A 24,275-nucleotide genomic window follows, 5' to 3' on the forward strand; every position below is an offset into this window, starting at 1 on the left:
GACGGAGAAACCGTGTTGCTGTAGTGCGTGGATGGTGACATTATCTCGACATGCCCGCTCCTGGACGACGACATCAACAGGATGTCGTCCAGTTAACAGACAATTCTTACTGGATGAAATCTGAGATGTGCGGCGACAGCAGCCAGAAGTTTGGTGAACGTCCTGGGGGCCGATGATAGGCCGAAGGGAAGAGTCTTGTATTGATAATGCTGGCTTGCAAACTGGAACCTCAGAAATTTGCGATGCGCTGGATGAACGAGGGCATCTCTCCCTGCTGTGGAACCAGGCTGCGGCAATTCAAACGGCTTGAAAAATAAAGAACATCACTTTTTTCCCCTTCAAAACGGCCACCGCAAGCTTTGGAGCGCACTGGGGAGTTGTTGGCAATCCGGAGGGCTCAGTAGAGCCTCCGGGGCTAAAAACAGTCTTCTGACAGCTTTTGGGGGATCCCTAACCTACGTACCTGCCCCCAGAGCTCGCCAGTGACCATTGACAACCCTCCCGGGGGTGCCTCGACTGCGGTGGTCGCAGAAGGCAGCCGTGTTCCAAGCTGCCTGTTCCACGCTTCAGAAGGCTATAGGAAGGAAGCTTTCAATTGAAGGGAGAAAATAAGAAAACCTAATGCTTCCTAATCTATACTCTAAACAGAAAAATAAGAAAAGAGGCTACACTAAGCTGTTTGGAGAGTACAACTTGCTGTCCAAGAACTGGAGCTCCCCAACTGCTTCCTTTTAGGGCGACTGAGTTTTTTAAACTGAACCTCTGAGGGGAGCAGGAAGCGTGGCTACACAATCTTTGAACTCAGTCCTTTGGCAGCAAGCTGAAGTTAACCCATGCTTGGACACTCCAAGCAGCACCTAGGAGAATAACAAATGTAAGGAAGTAAAACCAATTACACTGGTCAAGTTTAACAGCAAATGGGACGGTACTGTATCATTTCCATTTTTATAAACTACTTTTTTAACACACAGAGTAGACCATTAAATAAGGATTATAGATTGGATATTTCTGGTCTATGGGTTTTTGGATTGGCAAGTTGCCATACATTTTTAGAACCTAAGTAGTTGTAGTTCTGTGCTGCATGTGCAGTGTTAGAAAAGGCTTAAGAAAATGTAGATGTAAATGTAGAAAGCTTTTTATTATTGTGATGAACAAGATGTTACAAAAGGATTTAAATCAGTTACTGAATATGCATTTCACCATAAACAACATAGAGATCTGTAAACAAAACAAAACTTTCACAGCATGAAATACTAATAGCAATTAGTAGGGACCAGGAACTTGCAATTGAGACCAGAATTGCCACTTGCTAGGGATGTGGTCAGAAAGCATGACATCACAGAACACTATTTAGTGATAACACAGGCAGTTCTACTTGTCATCATAACCCAAGATGCATTGGCTCATTAAGTGGGAAGCTGAGGAAATTTCAGGTAAGGAGTGCGTTGATGCTACAGGGAATAGGTAAAGCTCTGGGAGGACTGGCGCAGTCCATACCCAAGTCAGGGGTGGAGATGCCCAGTACGGTGTGAATTCAGAAAGGCTGGGGTATGATGCCTGGGGTGCATGTGTGCAATTCCAGGGAGACTGTTGAAAGAGGGCATGGGGGTGTGCATGCATGAGTGCAATCAAAGGGTGATTGCAATCAAAGGGTGGCTTTGAGAAAAAGGTACGAAGTGTGTTCCTGTGTGCGCGCAGGGAGAATGAAAGACGGCATGGGGGGGGGAGGGGGATTAGAGGGAAATTGTACATGTGTATGACCTTCTTTGCTGACTTCTCATAGATGCTACTTGGAAGAAGCTGGTACAGGTCATGAATTGGTGTCCAGGTTGTTACAAGACACTGCAATTGGTCGTAAGTGCAAACTGGATGCTATGCAACCAAATTTTGCTCACATGACTGCGAGGATAGCGCTGGAACTTTGAATACTGATTGTAAGTAGTTCAGTAGCATTGCAACTTCAAACAGTTACTGAATGAATGGTCATAATTTGAGGCCCCTTTTAAGCATATTTGTGGGTAATTATTTTATTTTTAAATACATAAAATCCTAAAATCAGAATTAATCAGATCTTAAAATGATAACATGCACTATTTTCTTACCCGTTCATATTCAACCTTTGCTTTACTAAGCAACTCTAGGATATCTGTGCAACCATTAACCCGACTGACGTGTTTTCTATCCTGAAATTGTTGCTGTGATCTCTGAGTTTCTTCCTGTACCACCCTATCACAAAAGAGAACAAAACACTACTTATATTTAGCTTATAAATATAAACTTATATTTAACAACATATACCCTTCTTGGAAAAGCATGATTTTAATGAAAGGAAGAGAACACATAACATGCAATTAACAACCAACAAGATTAAAATGTAATAGGCAACGAAGATTAATCAGTATAAAGTGTACATTATTTATTCCTTTTTACACTGATCTTTACTATGCCCATTTTATTTTAATAAAAGGATTTACAAATTGAAATAAGCAAGCATTTGCTCTGACTAAGGTTTGCTGAATAAGCTAATAGTGCCTTAATTCACAACACTGGGCCATAAACCACTGTACAATAGGTAACTGGCTGTTTCATACATTGCATTAGAAACTTCATGAATGTTTTCTCCACAATTTATTGAACACTTTCAAATAATTTGTGTTTACTACCTCCATTACAACTTAGCTGAATATATTATTGTTAACTTTACTTTAAATATCTATAAACCAATTTGACATTTGCCAGAAACATAAAGAATGCTTTAGAATAAAATAAAAAAAATGCAAAGTTTAATCTTCAGTTTTCTTACGGATTCAGAACATTTCTACTAACTTAAAATAAATTGGCTCAAACAACTTGAAATTAGGACAAAGCAGGTATTAGACTAGGACTAAGGAGACCCAGACTTAAGGCTACCCTCAATTATGGCTGATAATTTGGGCTCAACCCATTTCATAGAGATGTTGCTAAGAGGATAAAATGAAGTGAGATTCCCAGGTAAACTGAAATGGGGGAAAGACAGGATATAGATCAAACTAGTATGACATAGTAACAGTAATGGAGCAGGTATTTATTTTTCAAAGAAAAATGGTACAGATTATAGTCTTAAAAATAAAGCCAGGTAAGGATGCTATGAATCATTTTGGATGCATTTGAAATGATGAGAATATGTAATAATATTAAAATAATATTGAACAACAAAAAAATGATAATATTTACATTCTCACAAAATGGCTGCCATAGCAGAGAGCTAGCCTATTACTGTTATGATGAGGATATTTTCTCTAATCTCAATGGTTAACTCTATTATAGTATATCAATATATCTTTGCCTTTTTTGGAGAGTGGGCAAAGCAAATAAAGTACCAGGCTGCATTTTCTAAGGATGTCTGTGTACTTAAGAGAAATTATTTAAATAAAGATAACACTAAACATAGGAATACTATGTTTGTAAAACCCACATTTGCTATTTCTAGTCAAACAAAATCTGAATACATTCATCTTCTAGAACATAACCCTACATTAGCTATAATGTGGATTATTTAACATATTTTGTAATATAGCTGCTAAACTGCCTCAGGGAGTGCAAATGGACCTTAAACTGCAAAAAGCTTGTAATTCATAACAAATTTAAAATACTTTTAATTTGGATTAGGTCATTACATAAATACATTTTAGATTCATATGCCACTATATCACTACAGGTATTATATATCATCAAATTAATACAGTATCTCCAACACTGAAAGTATAAGTAAGAGTCTGAAGCACAGCCAAGGAAATCATATGTGTATTTTTACCAATTCCTCACACCAAATCTACCAATACTAGTAAGGTTGTTATGAAACTTTTATACTGTCATATTCAATTTCAAAAAGAAAAACGGAAAAGAAAAAAAGGGCTTATGGAAAACAATCCAAAAGAAAAAACCAAGTGGATTAACTTTCTCCATTGCAAAGCTAAAATAAAAACTCAGGTACAGTATACAGTGCAAAGGTAACATGCTACCCAAAATGTCACCAACATTGCTAACAAGAATAAATGAAGTTATTAAGAAAAAGTTAAAGTTGCATTCAGAAACAAACATTTCTTAAAGTACAGATAAAATTACACAAAGATCCTTAATGTGCTGCTTTATGTGGACACTAAGGGTTGATATTGACGTGATGGCACATAATCAACTGCAGGGCAGTTCAGGATCCTTGGTAAAAAACAATTAAATTGACATACAGAAAGACAAACTCTTCTGGAGAAAAATCAATATGGCTTCTGTAATAAGTCCAACCTCACTAACCTTTTAGACATCTCTCAAAATCTCAATAAACATAGTAATGACTCCAATCAGGTGACTTGTTTTCAAAAGACTTTGGCAAATTCCTTCACCAAAAACTTACAGGCATATTCTTTTCTAGTTAAAGAACAGTGTAGGAATAAATTGACAGTTGTCAAAATGGAAGAAAGCATATACGGATTTATATTGGGTTTTAGATTCTTTATAAATATCTGGACTTGGTGATGAACATAACACCAAACTATTTAGAATGATAAAAATACAAAAGGCAGCAAAACCTTTTAAATGATCTTATTAAACCGAGCAGACATTAAAATGATGAACTGTTTAATGTAATAAATAAATACAACAGTGATGGCGAACCTATGGCACGCGTGCTACAGGTGGCACGCAGAGCCATTTGTCAGGGCAAACGAGGTGCTGCCTTGTCAGCTGGCCAGCGTGCATGCGCGCCCTGACCACTGAGTTCACCCTTTTTAAAAGCCTTTTTTCGCCCTCCCCAGGCTCCAGAGGCTTTATAGGAGCCTGGGGAGGGCAAAAACAGCCTCCCCCGGGCTTCAGGGACCGTCCAGAGGCTTCCCTGAAGCCTTTGGAATGCTTAAAACGACCCTCCGAGCAAACTGGAAGTGACTTCCGGTTTGCTCAGAGAGTCGTTTTGAGCACTCCGAAGGCGTCAGGGAAGCCTCCGGACGGTCCCTGAAGCCTTTGGATTGCTCAAAACAACCCTCGGAGCAAACCGGAAGTCTTTTCCGGTTTGCTCGGAGGATCATTTTGAACGCTCCGAAGGCTTCAGGGACTGTCCGGAGGCTTCGCTGAAGCCTCTAGAGGGCGTCCGGGGGGGGGGCTGTTTTCGCCCTCCCCAGGCTCGTATAAAGCCTCTGGAGCCTGGGGAGGGCGAAAAAAGCATGTAAAAATGGGAGGGGGAGCGCCTGTAGTGCGCGCATGCGCACTGGGGGTCGCGCATTGCATTATGGGTGCGGCACGCCCGCACACGACCCCCCGCGCTCCCACTTATGGCACGCGAGCCAAAAAAGGTTTGCCATCGCTGAAATACAAGATTGTCTTATAACCCAATGAGAATCATTTTGGATTGTAGGGGGGACATATTAAATGGAATATGCTGGGTAAGAATTTCAGCTCATAGTGTCTTTATAAAAATAGATTGTGATAGATAGCTTGATAAAATATTTGAGGTTATTTTGAAAAAGGCCAACTCCATCTTGGATATAACAGATAAATCTAAAATACAATAGCAGATAACATAGTGAGTGAGTTAGAAATAGTGACCAAATATACAGGCATATATAACTAAAAGCTTAAATTATTTACATTACCAGCAAGGAAAATGTCAACTGGAATGAGCTTCTATATTAAATCTAATAACAATAAAAACTTAGCAATGCTTGATTAGGCACACACGGATCAATTCATTATTTTACTATACACTTATTGTAAAAGTTGTTAGGAGGAGGAAAAATGAAAGAGACAGTTGTTCAAATTTATTTTTGTTAAAATTGAACAGTTCTCTCTCCACAGAGGGGGAGGGATATGGCACCACTCTACAGTATCATTATTTACAATGCAGCCCAGTCCCAATGGGGTTCTGTCCTTCTTTGCATTCTTATTCAGGTGACCCTGAGGACACAGATTAGCCTCTAGGTTGTTTCAACAACCCTCAGAATGTTAATGACTGGCTGACTGCAGAGAGTATAAATCCCTTCTTTTCCTCACCTACTAGTTGGAACTGAAGAAGCTTTTTGAATGAGAACTGAAACGTCTTAAAAGAAATATCAGAAAGTCCAATTGCCTTTAAAATAGAAACACCTTTGGAGCAACCATGACCTGCGTGAATAAGAACCTCCATGGACAGTTGTTTAAATGCTTTTTGATTGAAAAGAAATATGTATTTCTTAAGAAATACTTAGGTCACATCAGTGGTTCTCAACCTTTCCAATGCCACGACCCTTTAATACAGTTCCTCATGTTGTGGTGACCCCCAACCATAAAATTGGTGTCTCGGTTCCTAAGACCATTGAAAATATGTGTTTTCCGATGGACTTAGGCGACCCCTGTGAAAGAGTCGTTCGACCCCCAAAGGGGTCCCGACCCACAGGTTGAGAACCACTGGGTTACATTTAAAAAAAAAAAATCACATGATCTTTTATATGCTGAATGTCTGAATGTTTCCTGATAATTCAGAGCCTCATGATAATGCAGGAAAGTGCATCCTTGTATCTGGCATTTTTAAGATCAAGATGTGTAAAGTTATAATTTATACACCACTCCATTTCTAGATACTATAAAAATGTTACAGTACAATTATATTAAGATTAAAAACATTAATATAATTATAAAGTCAATCAGTGCTACCACTCACTGTGATTTTAAATTATCTCCAGCAGACATAAAACCATACCTTGATTCCAAATGTGGGATACAGAATTACAATTTGAATACCTATTCCAAACATTAAATCACAATGTATTTTTATCATAAAGTATCATATTAAGTCATAATGCACCTTTAGAAGGTAGGTGAGAAGAAAAAAAATCACACAAAAATCAATTTTGCAGTGAGATGCTATAAAGCTAAAAATAACCTAAGCATGCTTATTCATTCTTTCAAGTTATATATTAAAAAAATTGGTACTTACTTAGACATGAGTTTTGCTATTCGATGACAGTCATTCTTATCATAAAACCAGATACTGTAAATTAACACTGGAAAATATTTTTAAAAAGTGGTTATTTTTTTAAGAAATATTACAGAGGATATGTGAATAAAAATGTAAAGCAGCAGCAGAATGAATAGATTGCAATTTACTTAAAATCATTATGCAAAACTAAGTACTGCTACTATGTAGTTTGCAATATTAAGAATCAATATTATAACATAATGCAGGTAGTGCTTGCTTAACAACCAAAATTGGGACCGGCAACTCCATCACCATGTGCTGCATTCACTAAGTAAAAAGTCATGTGACTATGACAAACTTATAACATCACTTCCCATTTGGTCCTTAAAGGAACCACCATGGTCGTTAAGCAAAACATCAAATGACCGCAGCTTACAATTTTACTTCCGTGTTCTCCATTAATTCTGCTTGTTGCAGGCCAGTTGCAAAGCACTCAAATGGCAATAATATGCCTGCAGGATGCTACAATTAGTTGTAAATGTGAGGTCTGGTTGCATAGCTTGTTTTTTTTTTTTTTTTACATCATTGTAATTTTGAACATTGCTAAAAGAGCAGTTGGTAAGCAAGGACTATCTGTATTATAATACAGGATTAATATTTATATGACATTCATTACAAGCTAGAGTTGTATAAAACATTTCAAGCTCAAATTATTCAATTCCACTTTTGTTGTTTGACACAAACTTTCCCAGAAGAGTTCTGATGCTTGTTTTGTGTCAGACATGGAGTAATTAGAAAGGGGAAATTATTAATTTAAATTTTAAAAAATTATTTTTTAATAAAAACAACTTTATATCATTCTAGTCCAATAAGGGCCACACTATGGCATAGATATTTCTGACCAGAGATCTTTGTGCATGTCAGTCCCAGGGGGCATTGCAAAAGATGGATAGTTGCCATATTTGCAGTAAATATTCTTGTCCTCTTGGAGAAACCCCTATTATTCCATGTTGCGTTTATTTCTAACCAAACCAGTGTGCAATCTATTTAAACATCTCCCATTATGAAGATGTTTAATTTCTAACAGTATTTTGATAATTCCTGAATTATTTTAAGTTCAAGGCAGATCATTATGAGCAAAAAAAAAACAATGCTTATGGGAAAGCCAGAACAGTGTTGCAATACTTCTGGTAAAGCTGGAACAGATGTTTTTCAACTCAGAATGGAGTATTTCAAATGCAAAGTGGTTCACATTCAAAATGCTTACACACCACTTTTAACAATTATTACAAACAAGAAAATCCTTATTCTTGAATAACAAAAAGGCTAAAGGCTGTTATCTCCAAAATGTGACAAATTAGTGATATATCAGAAGAAATAAACACTTGAATTGGTAAAGAATCCAAAATATAGTGCTGTAAATAAACCTATGTATTGCTGTTTAGAAGCCAATTAACAATTTAAATGAAATTCTGTAATTCTTCTCAGTCTCAAATTCTGTAATTCTTCTTACCCTTATCTGAGAGAAATTTTCAGGAAGTTTAATTGGATTTAATTCCAAATAAACATACATAGTACTACAAAAATGAACTCTCAAACATGATTAATATCATGAAAAAGTAGTTTTCCTAAAATTTAAAAACTCATTCATTCTACCTATTGTCAAACAATAAAAAAAGGAAAAATATGAAGCATAACCGGTAAATTAAGATTGGTAAAAAAAAAAAAAATAGGGACTGAAGAAAAAGGTTAAATGAAATAAAGTGCAGGAAGATAAAACATCACTTGGGAAGGACAGGTGATTCAGATGCAAAACCAGAGAGGCATTAAAACATGGTGGCCAAGCCAAATATATTTTTTAAAAACCCAAAGTATACCCAATAAATAAAATAAAGCTCATATATAGTTATCACACTGTGATTTATAGGTCATAACCCTAGCTTCAATCTTTTTTTTTTTGAGGAGACAAGTTCTCCCACTGAACTATGAGCTATACTTCCAACTAAGCACACAAAAGTTATATATTATTTAGCAGTCTGGTTGTCTGTGCTTTTGTTGTGGCCCAACAGCGGCCGGCTGAGCTGTTGGTGGAATCTGACAGTGATGAACACTATGGGACTGCCCTGGAGCGGAGGAAGACTCTGGGGGGTGTTCGGAGTCAGAGCAGGGACTAGAGAGGCCTGTTGGCCACCAGGTGGCATCTGAGTCAGGGAGCAGTGAGGAAGAACAGAAGGAGGCTCTCCCTGAGGTACATATGCGTCGGGCTGCGAGGAGGAGGGAGCAGCTTTGGAAAAATGGTCACAGAAGGAAATAGGAACAGGTGGCTACTGATAGGCCCTTCCCGGAGAGCTTATAGGTGGGGCGATTTACTGATCCAGCATAGAGAAAGATTGGGAGAATTTTGTGAGTTCAAGCCTTGTTTCATAGAGACAGCTTTCTGGGCTCCCAACCAAGGGGTTGCTTATCTCCCTCCTTAGTTGTGGCAGACAGCCAAGTCTGCGTCCGTATATATTGTAGAGACTTGGGACAGAACAGCTTTGGGACAGCAATATTATGGTACTGATCAGTGTTCCTACAGCTAGTTTCTCTCTGCATTCCAGAAAGCCTTCCTCAGTGCAATGTTCAGAAGTGGGGATTGCCATGCAATATATGAAGTCAGTATAGGATCTGCTTAAGATCCTGAGAGTTCTTTGAAAATCCTAGAACCCATTAGGATGCAGAATGTTGTCTTTCTTATGCATTTGGAGGTATTAGCTAAATTGGGATTTTTGGATCTCATTCTGTGAGATTCTTGAGATACAATGTTTCTTCATGGTAATATGTTAGGGATTACTTTTACTTTATCCATGGCTATTTTTTCCGCTTGCCAGTTTGGAGCTAATTCAGATCATTTGGGGCTTAACCTGATGTCTTGTAATTCCTGTGATGTGAAAAAGCAATACATATTCAAGTGCAACAACTAACACCTTAGACTATCTCTTTCTAGGACTGTAGAAATAATGGTCTACAAAGATGAAAATGTGTTGGTAAATCCACCTATTCAAGGACACTTAATAGAAGAGCTCATTTGGCTCAACTCTTAAGAAGACTAGAACTATCTGGTTTGACTAATCCAACTTCAATCAGAAGCTGAACAAAGGCTAATCTAGAGAATTAAAGAATCCCCATGAGTTTCAGTATGATTCTGCTGACCAATGGCATGAGCAAACAATAAAGAAAAACCCTTTGGTCTGATTTTGGCCACCAGAACCATAATATTTTTGCTCTCTTACTAATATCTTTTTAAGAAGCAGAAATAAATGTTCTGTACTGGAAGGCAAAGATATCAGAATATGGAACCCTAAGTTCTCCAGATGGCATTTTAAGCATTTGAGTATGAAGAATAATTAATTTAGAGGTATAAGCATGATGACATAAAACATAGTGTGTCTAAAGTGGATATCAAAGCCAAGAGCTAATGGGTTTGTCCTAAACATAGCTATCAAAGAAAGGAGAGAGATAAATACTTTGCAATAGATTGCAGTGACGGCTGCTGACACATTAGTTCAGTACATCACACACAACTGTACATATTTGACTGCTCTCAATTTAAACTCCATTATAAAAATCCTAATGCAATTCCATTGTTTCTGTCCACAGAAATAGCAAGAGTTCTACTCCTTATCTTGGCTGAAAATGCTTAAGATAGCTACCAATTCATTTGTCTTCTGCAATAAAACACATGATGTCCTACCAACATTGCCAATCTCCTGATAACTTTTTTTTTTACTGTGAGCACACTGGCCCACATTAAAAATGAAATTCTGTTGCCTGCTCTCAAGTGAACACCAGTTCATTAAACCCTTTACCTCCTTGTGGTAAGCACTTTCTTTGTCACTACCTGAGTGACTCTTATGTCACTTCCTGAACCCACTTTGATATTTTTAATGAACAATGAAACAGCATTGCTCTGCTCAAAAGAAGTAAGGTATTGTCAGAACATTTTGAATATAGTCACATATGACAAACTATTTGCTGCTGCATTTCAACTGGACAAAGGCAATGGGAAATCCAGCAAAAAAGAAAGAGAAAAGGTAACATGTAAACGTCTGATTTAAAGATTCATACCATATCCAACCTTTTAACATCATGGAGATTTTGTCTTTACTCCAGATAGAAACATCAGATATAAACAAAAAGTTATAAAGGAAACTGATATGGAAACATGCTTCTTAGTGACCTTTAATAGTGAGTTAAAAATATCTTGATTTTTTTAAAAAAAGAAATCAAGCCTCTGGAATTTTTCCATGGATTCTCATACAATGTTTTCTTAATATCACTTATCAAAGAACACTTAAACCAAATCCTTTATGTAGGCAGCAGGGCATAGTATCAAGTGAGTAGCCAAAAGTGGGCCGAAGAGCCAGGGCTGTCCAAAGACGTCTCCCTGGTCACGTGACCGGCATGACTTAACTCCAAAGGTGCTTGGAACACTGTTACCTTCCCACCAAAGTGGTCCCTATTTTTCTACTTGCTTTTTTCACATGCTTTTGAACTGCTAGGTTGGCAGAAGCTGGGACAAGTAACGGGAGCTCACTCTGTTACGTGGTGCTACAGATTCAAACTGCCGACCTTTCTGATCGACAAGTTCAGCGTCTTAGCCACTGAGCCACCGCGCCCCTTCTTAAATAAATAAATATTAATCATATATTATTTAGCAATCATGATTTAGTGTTTGCTTGCAAACATTTTAATGCCTGATGAGGTAACATCACTCATCAACACTGGCAGGGCAAGCTACTATATATATAAACAGGGAGCAAACTCTACATTCACAAGCACTGTTACCTAGTCATATAATCAAATATCTGAAAGCAGACGGCCAAACCAGACACTACCCAGGACTCAACAGTTCAACCCTAAGCTACATATATTTCTTCTATTGGAATCATTGTTTTTACTTGTTCATTCTAAATGTTACTGGATGTAGAACCAATCCTCTAACTTTTATCCTGGAACTTCAGTGTCAATTTATGGTGATTTGCATTTCTTTAGCAAATTAAACAGAAATAAATCTGTTTTATTTACAAATTGAAAGACAAAAAAGAGAATTATAAAAAGTAGAAAGGGGGGGGAGAGAACATAACTAAGGCAGAATATCAGCAAATAGCCCGAGCATGTAAAGGTGAAGTGAGGAAAGCTAAGGCTCACAATGAAGAAAGGCTTGCCACAAAAGTAAAAAATAACAAAGCTTCTTCCAACATGTCAAAAACAAGAAAAGAGTTAAGGAAATAAATGGTCCATTGCTGGGAGAAAGTGGCAAGAAGGTGACAAGCAACAGGGAGAAAGCAGAACTAGTTAACTCATGTTTTGCATCTGTCGTCACACAAAGGGATAAAACAGTCCAACCTATCAAAAACAGCACCACAAAAATCAGATTAGGAACACAAGTTGAAATAGGGAAGAAAATGGTAAGTGAGCACCTGTCTACCCTAGATGAGTTCAAATCACCAGGACCGGATGGATTACACCCCAGGGTTCTGAAGGAACTGGCAGATGAGATCTCAGAACCACTGAACTATATCTTTCAGAGATCCTGGAACACCGGGGAACTACCAGAGGACTTTTCCCATCTTCAAAAAGGAAAAAAAACAGATCCAGGAAACTACAGACCTATCAGCCTGACCTCAATACCAGGAAAGATTCTGGAAAAGATGATCAAGAAACGAATTAGCGAACACCTAGACGCAAACAAAGTAATAGCCAAAAGCCAACATGGATTTGTCAAAAACAGATCATGCCAGACTAATCTTATTGCATTCTTTGATAATGTGACAAAATTAGTGGACCAGAGGAATGCCGTTGATATAGTTTACTTGGACTTCAGTAAGGCTTTTGATAAGGTAGACCACAACCTACTACTAGATAAAGTAGAAGAATGTTGGTTAGACAGCATCACCACCAGATGGATTCGTAACTGGCTGACCAACCGCACTCAACGTGTAGTCCACAATGGAACTGCATCTACAGGGAGGGAGGTATGCAGTGGAGTACCCCAAGGCTCTCTTTTGGGCCCAGTACTCTTCAACATCTTCATCAATGATTTGGATGAGGGAATAAATGGGGAACTCATCAAATTTGCAGATGGCACCAAGCTGGCAGGAATAGCCAACACTCCAGAAGATAGGCTAAATATACAGAAGGATCTTGACAAATTTGAACATTGGGCACTATCTAACAAAATGAAATTCAATGGTGAAGAGTAAGGTTCTACATTTAGGCAACAAAAACGAAATGCACAGGTACAGTATAGATGATACCTTGCCCAACAGTAGTAATTGTGAAAGGGATCTTGGAGTCCTAGTGGACAACCATTTAAATATGAGCCAGCAGTGTGCAGCGGCTGCCAAAAAAGCCAACACAGTTCTAGGCTGCATCAACAGAGGGATAGAATCAAGATCACGTGAAGTGTTAATGCCACTTTCTAATGCCTTGGTAAGGCCACACTTGGAATACTGCATTCAGTTTTGGTCACCACGATGTAGAAAAGATGTGGAGACTCTAGAAAGAGTGCAGAGAAGAACAACAAAGATGATTAGGGGACTGGAGGCTAAAACATATGAAGAACGGTTGCAGGAACTGGCTATGTCTAGTTTAATGAAAAGAAGGACCAGGGGAGACATGATAGCAGTGTTCCAATATCTCAGGGGTTGCCACAAAGAAGAGGGAGTCAAACTATTTTCCAAGGCACCTGAAGGTAGAACAAGGAGCAATGAGTGGAAACTAATCAAGGAGAAAAGCAACTTAGAACTGAGGAGAAACTTCCTGACAGTTAGAACAATTAATCAGTGGAACAGCTTGCCTCCAGAAGCTGTGAATGCCCCAACACTGGAAATCTTTAAGATGTTGGATAGCCATTTGTCTGAAACGGTACAGGGTTTCCTGTTTAGGCAGGGGGTTGGACTAGAAGACCTCCAAGGTCCCTTCCAACTCTGCTATTGTATTGTATTGTAAATCAAAGTAAATGCAGGCATTTAATAATAATAATAATGGCCAGCTGTACTGGCCATTTAAAATAAAAATGAGTTTTAAAGGCATTTTAGATAAACAAGCAGCAGAGCAATTATTCAGATATTTACTCAGAATCATGGCTTCTTGAAATACTACATAAATAGTGACTAATGAATTGACTAAAATAGCAATTCCAATTGAATCTTGAGAACACTCAGTGTGTTACTAAAAGAGGTTCTACCATATATGAGGTATGTGCTATTTACCTGCTGCATAACAATACTTTCAAATCAAATCCTTATTACAAACATAGACTAGCATAAGGATAATAGGGTACAAACAATTGGTTATTTAAAAAACACGAAAAGATATAGATACATCGAAGTCTAATTTGTAAAAAGTTTAAGTATTTAAAAACTGTAAAAATCAAGAGCCAAAAAATTTAAAGGAGGGATAGAAACATTAAGCAGATGTAAGAAAGGGAACATAAAAGTTAGCATATGGCTAATTAAATCTGTCACATACAAAAACACACTTGAATAATGAACTAACTGCTCATTAACATTAGTGTATGGCACAGGTCATCTTCTGTCAGATTTTAAACACTGCTGTGCAGAACATGGCAATATTATATGTCCAAGATGGAGAACCTATGGCACATGTGCCACAGGTGGCATGTGGAGCCATTTGTTAGGACATGCGAGGCGTTGCACTGTCAGATCCAGCACACATCCGCTGTACTGGCCATCTGACTTTGGCCTTCTTTTTTGGCTGTTTTTAGCCCTCCAGAGGTTTCCCTGAGGGCGAAAAACAACCCAACGCACAAACCAGAAGTTCGAGAATGGACTTCCGGTTTGCCCATAGGGCTGTTTTTCGCCTTCCGGAGGCTTCAGGGAAGCCTCCTGAAGGCCTCAGAGGGGGGGGGGGCGGGCGGAGGGGCAGAGAAAGCTTCTGGAACTTGGGAGAGATGAAAAATGGGTCTATCACGCTCCAAAAGCAGGGGGGAGGGCGCGGGTCACACACACACATGCACACAGGGGGGTTGCACACATAGCATGATGGGTGTGGGCATGCCCGCGCACGACCACCCTGCGCTCTCCCCACTTTTGGTACACAATGGGAAAAAGGTTAGCCATCACTGTTATATGTTGTAGCGGGGTTAGCATCTGCAAGTAGCGGGGAGGCATAGAATTTTCTTGTATACCCTAGGTATTTGTGCAGTAATAAAACTGCATACAGCTACTGTAGTACAAATGTCTCTGTAATAGAGGCATTGGAGGAGTACATACTCTGTTGTTTCTATGTATCCAGAGTCACAGGGGCATTGTCTCTGGGTAGGGAATTTTCCTGTTGCCCTTCAAGAACAGCTGATGGAAGGACATGTCATTGAGCCAGAGTAAAGGCTTTCCCATTGTAATACTTTCAAAGCTCTTTAATTTTTCTTTGTATTTTCCTCAGCTAATTGCATCCATTCAACCCAAATTGAATGTTAACTTGTTCTCACTGTAAGTCAGGCATGAAAAAACCAGACCTACACATGTAAGTACAAATTAGCTACTTTATTGTTCTATGCCTATTTCACAGGAATCTCCCCAGACTGGCAGTTTTTGCTTGGGAAAGACTAGAAAAGGCTCAAAGGTATTAGGGGGAACGGGGGGGGGGGATTACACCTTGCCCTCTTGTGTTAGACTACTGATGAGTTCAGACTAATTCCAGTTTGAGTCCTCCTCCCCACTTGGACAGTCGCTCTCCAAGATCATGTCACATATAAATACTAAAATCCTGATTCAACATACCTTTTGGAAGAAAGGTGTTTCATAAATATAAATGTTTGTTAAACATTAATTAATGTTATTTGCATAAATTTGCATTACCATAATTACTGTAATTACATAGATTACATCAATTGCTTGGGCAGATTTCATACTTGGTAGCATTTGTGAAGTCAAACTTTGTGCAATTAAATCCAAAATCTTTAAATAAAGATTAAATAAACCCTTTAAATAAAGGGTGTTAAACTGAGATTTTACTGCACTTAAAATAGGAGAAATTTTCTAAACTTCTACAAGTGGCATTTCCTAAATAATATATTCAAGGGCATACTTACAGTTGGCATTTCTATAAAGAAGAAAAGGCTCGTGAAGTTGAAACTCCAAATCTTTGTTTACGGGTTCAACCAAGTTGTGCATGTTCAATCGATTTACAATCGTAAAACCATGGTAAGGTGAAGCAGACCTATTATTTCAAGGGAAACAAACTATGGATAATGTGATCTGCAAAAGCAGAGGAAAGCGTGACAGCAGCAGTGTTCTTAAAGTGCCATTGAAGAGCAAGTTGAAAAATGAAAAAAGGACAGAGAGCAAGATAATTAGCAATATTCTGCATTAGCACAATTCTTGAGACTTTCTGCAAGAGTCTATGGAGTGGTGTGTGCAAACAGAAGCACAGTTTTAAAGATTCTATACCAAATTTTAAAAAATGCCTATTGCCAAACAGAACCACCATTCAGAGACACAGCATCTCTGGATTCATTTCAACACATTATACAAGCTATAGCACTGATTAAGAATAATGCAATATTGTTTAATTGCCCTAAGTAAATACAGTATTATATCAGCAAGAAACAAATGTCACGTACTGTTCTACTATACTATTAATCCAATTATTTCTGAAAGTTATTTTATTACCTTTTATACACAAATAAGGTACCTTCTATGTCAGTCTTCTCCTATAACAAAGAGAAACAATAACAACAAATTAACTCAAACAGGTCATTTGATACATTCCTAAATTTCATTAAATAAAAAATTATAACGATGGCATAATGAATGGGATTTATTTAATTCAACAGTAGAGGATAGTACTGTTATACCTGATCAAAGATTCACACTGATAATTCATTAATACCTTCACTAGAAATAATTTCAAAAATATTGACTGCAAAATAGTAGAGTTGGAAAATATATCATTAAAAAGTTTATAATTAGTCTTCAAATCAATGATATAGTTATAGATTTTGTTATAATAAGACTTAAAAAAAACCTACATCATTTAATGGTCTGGCAATTTCCTCAAGCATATTAGTAAAAGAAAGTGAGTTAATTTTTAATATTAATCATACCACCAATAATAACAGTTAATTATGTAAGACATTTTTGCTTTTTTCTATGTAAAGTCACCAGAAAATGCTAACATTGATGGATTACAAATTTTAAAAAGTTTCTATCACACAATGTTGTATCACAGAGCATTATATTTTCATACTAAAATCTGAAACATGAAAAAGAATGTATGCTTTCAACATCAAGACTTCAGTTCATATGTGAGTGACCAAACTATATTGCTCAAATCCTGGAGGGACAAGGTGTACAGGTAAAAATGGTGAAGATACAAAAATTAAGAAGTGAAGGGTCTGAAAAATGTAGGTGTACAACTAAGAGACCATCAATAATATTTTGTTGTTTGTAAGGTAGATGATTTTCTGCTTGTTATGAGCATCAAAGGCAACTTCAAAGAAAGCAATGATTATATCAAGGCCTTACAGCTTCTGGTGATGATGTCAACATAGTTTATTTATTTTCTTGGCAAAAAACCCTCTATGGACGACATTTGCCACTGTGTTCTCCCATTCTTTTTTTAAAATTTGATTTCTTATTCTAACCTATATGTCCTAGTTGTCTCCCATTTAAGTACTAAACAGATCTCATCTTGCTTAGCTCTTCTGGGACTGGGCTGGCCAAAGTTTGTTAGACAATATTCAAATTGAAATGAGTCAGCAGGAAAATTGAAGAACAAGAATCTCTAAGAATCCAGAACAAAAATGTTTCCAAAATTACAGTAAAAGTTATTGATTTCCAACATCAAGAAGTTGCAGTACAAAAACATCTCAGTTGATAATCCTTCAAATAACCTTTAGTGCCAGATCAGTTTTAATGAGGCTATTCTTGTTCAAACAAGGCAGTCTTGATAAACATAACACAGATTCTAATGGCATAATTTAAAATAATTGGGAACTAGGCTACATACAGATTTGATAAATAAAATTGTTCTATTCAGACAACAAAATGAAAACAAACATTTCTTTTTAAAAACAAAATAGAGATTTATATATTGACATTATTTCCATGTAAACATACTTCGTTCAGAGAAGGAAACAATTAAACCTGCAACATTTAAGTTTGCCAAACAAGCTACACCAAATAGATTTACAACGCTACCAATGATGAGATTTTAATATATTACTTTTCAATAATTTTGATTTTGAAGATTCCTTAGTGTCTTGGGAGAACCCCTAGGAATCCTGAAAGTACATTTTAAGAAACACTACTCTAGAGGAATAAGAAAAGCTAAAAATTGCACTAAATTTAATTTATTTTTCATGTATGCTATTTAAATTCAATGTACAGGTAGTCCTCAACTTACAACAGCTCATTTAGTGACAGTTCAAAGTTACAACGACATTGAAAAAGTGAGTTATGACATTTTCACTCTTACAACTGTTGCAGCATACCCATAGTCATGTGATGAAAATTCAGGTGCTTGGCAACTGGCTCATATTTATGATGGTTGCAATGTCCCAGTGTCACCTGATCACCATTTGCAAATGTCTGACAAGCAAAGTCAATAGAGAAGCCAGATTCATTTAACAAACGTGTCACTAATTTAATAACTGCAGAGAATCACTTAACAACTGTGGCAAGAAAGGTCATAAAATTGAACAAAATTCACTTAACCAATGTCTCACATAGCAACAAAAAATTTAGGCTCAATTATGGTCATACGTTGAGGACTACCTGTATTACTTTTTCAGAATGTGCTATATTTGAGCTCAATGTATTCTTTTTTCAGGCTGTGCTATTTAAGTTTAATTGCTTTCTCTAGTGGTTTAGTTCCTTTGTGTAAACTCAATGACTGTTTGCTTTATGTCATTGAGAATTTCTTTAGAGTAGAAATTATTCAAATTAGAAACAAAACAGTATAGTCTTTTGGTGTGTCAGACACTTCTGATATTTCCCTCTATAGCTTTTAAAATGTTTGTAGTTGGAAAGCTCTATATCACCGCTGTCAAACTCGTGGTCTGGATGTGTCACGCACTGGCCATGCCCACACCTGGCTTAGTGAAAGGAGGGGGGAAATCCCAATATGTCACGTGGCGCTGTGAGTTTGACACCCCTGCTCTATATTATACTCTATTCCACATAAATACATTTAAAGTTTTTTAAAGACTTCTTAGATTACTTTCTTTTTAAATTAAATTTTATTTTATTTTTATTTACCTCATAAGAGATCAGTTCATTTTCCTACAAAGGAATGGGAAGTACCACAAAACACAATTACAGAGAGAACATTAGGTGAAGTGCTTCCCTGAAAAATAGGTGGTGGCAACAGTATTACCAAACTACTGTACCAAGTCAGGGAGAGTAGTTAGGAGGTAGATCCTAGGAGCTTTCTTAGAGAGGTTTATCAACTTTTCACCCTATATAGAACAATATCAGATAGAACAGATTAAGAAATCTATACCATATAGGTCAGGACTACTTTTATTGTAAAGTAACAGAATCTTGCAAATCTCGATGTGTTTCCTCCTGCTTCTTCACTTTATCTTTGTGTGAACTAGGAAGGGTTCTAGAAAAATCTAGGATGTTTATTCAAATTAGCTTATTGGAATGGGTTCAATCCCCACTTGTCTTAGTAGACAGAGGCTCTTCCTGTTCTTCAAAGCAATTCCCTACACCCTCTACAGCTTTGCTACTACATGTTCAAAATATCCTCAACTATCTGAGGGAAAAGTCCTAAAGTTAGGCTAGTTAGGATTTATTAATGGAATAGTGTACATAAGGTTCAATGCCACAACCAGTTTTCATGCCCATCAAAGAGTAAATATTTTATTTCATGTTTGAATACAGCATTAACCAACATTTTAAAATTCCATACTTGCAAGAACTAATGCAATTTTTAATGCAATAATATGATTCCTGCTAGGACAAGGAAGGAAAGAAAAAATGTAAACTCCCCCCCCCAATACAGTGAAGTTGTCAAGACTCATTTTACATTTGAGATATTTTTAATGTTTCTGTACACCATAAGCAGACGGAGTACATATCAGAATACATTTTTAGACACAGTATTGCACACAATTGTTCTTCAATTCTGAAAGATTTTCATATTTGCCAGCCATACCTAATAATGTACAGGTTGAATAATCCATAGATCGAAATCCCAAAAGTGTTTTTTTTTCAAGAGGCAACTGGACTTTCTGGTTTTTCTTTGAAGACATTTTGCTTCTCATCCAATAAGTTTCTTCAGCTCTGACTGGATGGTAGAATCCTTCCACTCCCCATCATTCAGTCACAGCTGAAGAAGCTTCTTGGATGAGAAGAGAAACGTCTTCAAAGAAAAACCAGAAAGTCCAGTTGCCTCTTCAAAAAAAGCACCTCTGGGATTTCGACCAATGGATTATTCAACCTCTACATTATTCAGAATGGATGCCAAATATGAAAATCTTTGGGTCAACCATGTCCTGGACGACTACTATCAAAAAGTCCAGGAGCAGCCATTTCGTTTACCTGCAAAACAGGCCAACTACATAAACCATCCCTTCTGAGGTAGCCAAGACATGGATTGCGGTTAGTTGCTACCACCTGCAGCTCAGCTTTATTCTCATTTTAATCCGTGGAGTAGCTGAAAGGCAGCGGTGGAGGTTACGCAGGACCCACTCAAATTACCTAAGTGCTGAGCCCATCGTATTGCGAGGAAGGGGAGGGGGACGACAAGCGGCGACCAGTTGCCTCAAGAAAGTGGGTGTGTTTCGGAGCTCTTGAGAGGAGCAGCTCCGTTGCCGCAGGGACGTGGCTAGAAAGAGTCGCCCTCCTCCCCTTCCACCAATCCAGCAAAAGGCTCGCTCCGTCGAGGGAAGGCGAAAAAGCGGAGGCGCCCCACGAACCGCTAAGGCGACGCCGCGGGAAGCGGTGTGGGAAGCCCCGCATTCCTCAAGACCCTACTCCGCCCCGCTCGCCCTGGGGGGGACCCCACTCACCCACTCATTGGCCTTTGGACTGAAGCGATAAAGGGCCACCTGGCCGGTCACGTCGGCGATGCTGGTGATGTAGGGGTCGTGCTGCTTTAAGGCCGCCAGGCTCATCTCTTGCCCCGCTTTATTCAGAGACTCCATCTTGGATCCGGGATCTCGGCAACAGCGGAGAAAGGAAGGAAGAGAAAAAGAAACAGGGGAGCGGAAACCGCGGGGAACGCAGTAATATTCCGCTCTGCGTGCAACCTTCCTTCTCCGCCGGGCGGGAATTTCCACCCCGGATTTTCCGTTCCGTCCCGTCCTTGAGAGGTAGGGGCTTGGGGCATTGGAAAAGTCGCCGACATGTTTTCATTTCTCCTCATTTTTTTTCGTTCGCGATCTTTTCTCAACTACAAATTCGAATTTAGGTTTAAAAAAAAAACTTTGGAAGACCGTTTACTTGTTACTGGGTAGTTTATAACAAGAACATGTTCTGAACTTCGGTCTGATGAAGAGCTGAAGAAGCTTCTTGGATGAGAAGCGAAAGTCTTCAAAGAAAAACAAAGTTCAGTTGCTGCTTGAAAAAAAATACCATGACCTGGATGACTGAGAATCTCCATAGACATTTGATGCTACAGTTAAAGATACTATCAAGTTTTCTTCAAAAGTCGACTTTTAATTCAACTTTTAATTTAATTAATTTAACTTTTAATACTTAATATAGTTTTAATATAGTTTGTTTTTAATGTGAGGGTTGCTTTATTTAAAATTAGATAAGATATGAGACTCCAGTGCAACCAGAATGGTTTTTAGGACATTCTCTGAGTTAATTTATTTTTCCTATCAAAAAGGACTATATTCTTCATTTTTTAAACTTCTATCCAATTAAAAGTCTTAAGTGTGATTTTACAAATCTATCTAAATTGGAATGGGATGGTACTTTTATTACTTGGCAACCTTCTACAGATATACCAAGGAAAACTTGAAAAGTTAACATTCTGAACACGCAACGAAAAAGATGTGCAAATTGTCTGAAGTCAGTTGTTACCATGGAAGCTGTCAGTCTGCCATCAGAACATTCCAGATCCCAAAGCAGGTCATTCTGAAAGTGGAAATAGTATGATCTTGAAAGACAGTACATTTGCTACTGAAGTTGAAAAATGGGTTAATAATAACCATCATTTGGTTTTGTTATATACAGTATTTCTCCTATAAATTGTAGGAGAAAACTTAATCCTTCTTTGCTGTCCATTTCAATGGTTTATATTTTTATGTATGCTGTAGAAACACATAGACAATACCTAAAATTTCTGCTAAGATTGGGGAAGACTGGGTGTTATCTATTCTAGAGTTTCCCGACTGTCATTATTGGAATTCTGGCAAATGAAGTTCCAACATTTCTAGAAGCATCAAGTTGTAAAAGGCTGCCATAACGTATAATGTATTTAAAACATTTCAGAATCATTGATTCCATAAAATTAGGTAAAGGAACACAGAAGCTGGAAATTTGGTTTCCTGACTCTGATAATACAATGGATTCAGCATTATCATGTTTAGTCTGGTGTAATGTCAGTATTGCTTTTAAGACTTTTCCAGGTATTAAATTTAGAAGGACTACAATCTACATAAAAACTGGGTTCATATAGTACATTGAACTATATTTTTTTAAACTATGACTTATAGAATAAGACATAATGACGAGGTTAATCCAACATACTGGCCCCAAACTAATACATTATATTTTGTATAGTATGATGTGCAAATGTAGCAACAACAGGAACCTGACTTACACTGAATAAAACTAACTTCTGGGTCAGCATAGAGTCATCCTGATGTTCATCTATCTGGGCATAGAGATGCTATGGTAATTGTGTTTATCCACAATCTCAGAAAATTAGAATATTACATGCAATCAATAAAGCAAGGATTGTACATAGAACAATATCGGACCTTGAAAAGTATAAGCATGCATATGTACTTAGTACTTGGTTTGGACAACTTTTGCAGCAATTCCTGCCTCAATGCGGCATGGCATGGAAGCTATCAGCCTATGGAACTGCTGAGATGTTACAGAACACCAGGATGCTTCAATAGCGGCCTTCAGCTCTTCGGCATTATTAGGTCTCATGTCTCTCATATTTCTCTTGGCAATGCCCCGTAGATTCTCTATGGGGTTCAGGTCAGGCGAGTTTGCTGGCCAATCAAGCACAGTAATCCCAAGGTCATTGAACCAGGTTTTGGTGCTTCTGGCAGTGTGGGCAGGTGCCAAGTCCTTCTGGAAAATGAAGTCAGCATCCCAATAAAGCTCATCTGCGGAAGAAAGCATGAAGTTCTCCAAAATCTCTTGGCAGACGGCTGCGTGGACCCTGGACTTAATGAAGCACAGTGGACCAACACCAGCAGATGACATGGCTCCCCAAATCAACACAGACTGTGGAAACTTCACACTGGACTTCATGCATCTTGCAGTGTGTGCCTCTCCATTCTTCCTCCGTACTCTGGGTCCTTGGTTTCCAAATGAGATGCAAAAGTTGCTCTCATCAGAAAAGAGGATTTTGGACCACTGAGCAATAGAACAGGTCTGTTTTTCTTTAGCCCAGGTAAGACGCTTCTGACGTTGTTTGTTCAAGAGCGGCTTGACAAGAGGAATATGACATTTGAAGCCCATGTCCAGGATCCGTCTGTGTGTGGTGGCTCTTGATGCACTGACTCCAGCCTCAGTCCACTCATTGTGAAAGTCCCCAACACTTTTGAATGGCCTTTTCCTGACAATCCTCTCCAAGCTGCGGTCATCCCTGCTGCTTGTGCACCTTTTTCTTCTACACTTTTCCCTTCCACATAACTTTCTATTAATATGCTTTGATACAGCACTTTAGGAACATCCAACTTCTTTTGCAATTACCTTTGAGGCTTTCCCTCCTTATGGAGGGTGTCAATGATGGTTTTCTGCACAACTGTCAGGTCAGCAGTCTTTCCCATGATTGTGATTCCTACTGAACCAGACTGAGAGGCCATTTAAAGGCCCGGGAACCCTTTGCAGGTGTTATGGCTTAATTAGCTGATTAGAATGGGACACTTTGAGCCTAGAATATTGCACCTTTTCACAATATTCTAATTTTCTGAGATTGTGGATTTGGGGTTTTCATGAGCTGTAAGCTATAATCATCGCAATTATGACAAATCACGGCTTGAACTATCTTGTTTTGCATGTAATGAGTCTATCCCATATATTAGTTTTACCTTTTAAGTTCATTACTGAAATAAATGAACTTTTGCACGATATTCTAATTTTTCGAGTTTCACCTTTATATGAGATGTCCTCAGCATGTTACATTTTTCCTCTTCTTCCCACAGCTG

At 38.0% G+C, this 24,275-nt stretch overlaps 1 protein-coding gene across 2 annotated transcripts in view; it reads right to left on the reverse strand.

Moving 5' to 3' along the window:
* The window catches only part of DCP1A (decapping mRNA 1A), a 37,450-nt gene extending 16,177 nt beyond the window's left edge, over nucleotides 1–21,273 (reverse strand). Inside the window, exons 1-5 of one of the 2 annotated variants that reach the window (XM_081939116.1) lie at nucleotides 20,946–21,273; nucleotides 16,597–16,637; nucleotides 16,017–16,144; nucleotides 6,938–7,004; nucleotides 2,103–2,226 (exon numbers count right to left, since the gene is read on the reverse strand). In XM_081939116.1, the coding sequence (XP_081795242.1) occupies nucleotides 2,103–2,226; nucleotides 6,938–7,004; nucleotides 16,017–16,144; nucleotides 16,597–16,637; nucleotides 20,946–21,080 (495 nt within the window). In that variant the 5' untranslated portion in view covers nucleotides 21,081–21,273. Of the gene's footprint in view, nucleotides 1–2,102; nucleotides 2,227–6,937; nucleotides 7,005–16,016; nucleotides 16,145–16,596; nucleotides 16,638–20,475; nucleotides 20,840–20,945 lie in introns of those variants that run through there. The other variant, XM_081939117.1, reaches the window with a different exon arrangement.
* Between the last annotated feature and the right edge of the window lie 3,002 nt (nucleotides 21,274–24,275).

The sequence above is a fragment of the Natrix helvetica genome (genome assembly GCF_964273705.1).
Source record: "Natrix helvetica genome assembly, chromosome: 1".
In the NCBI taxonomy this organism is placed as follows: Eukaryota; Metazoa; Chordata; class Lepidosauria; order Squamata; family Natricidae; genus Natrix; species Natrix helvetica.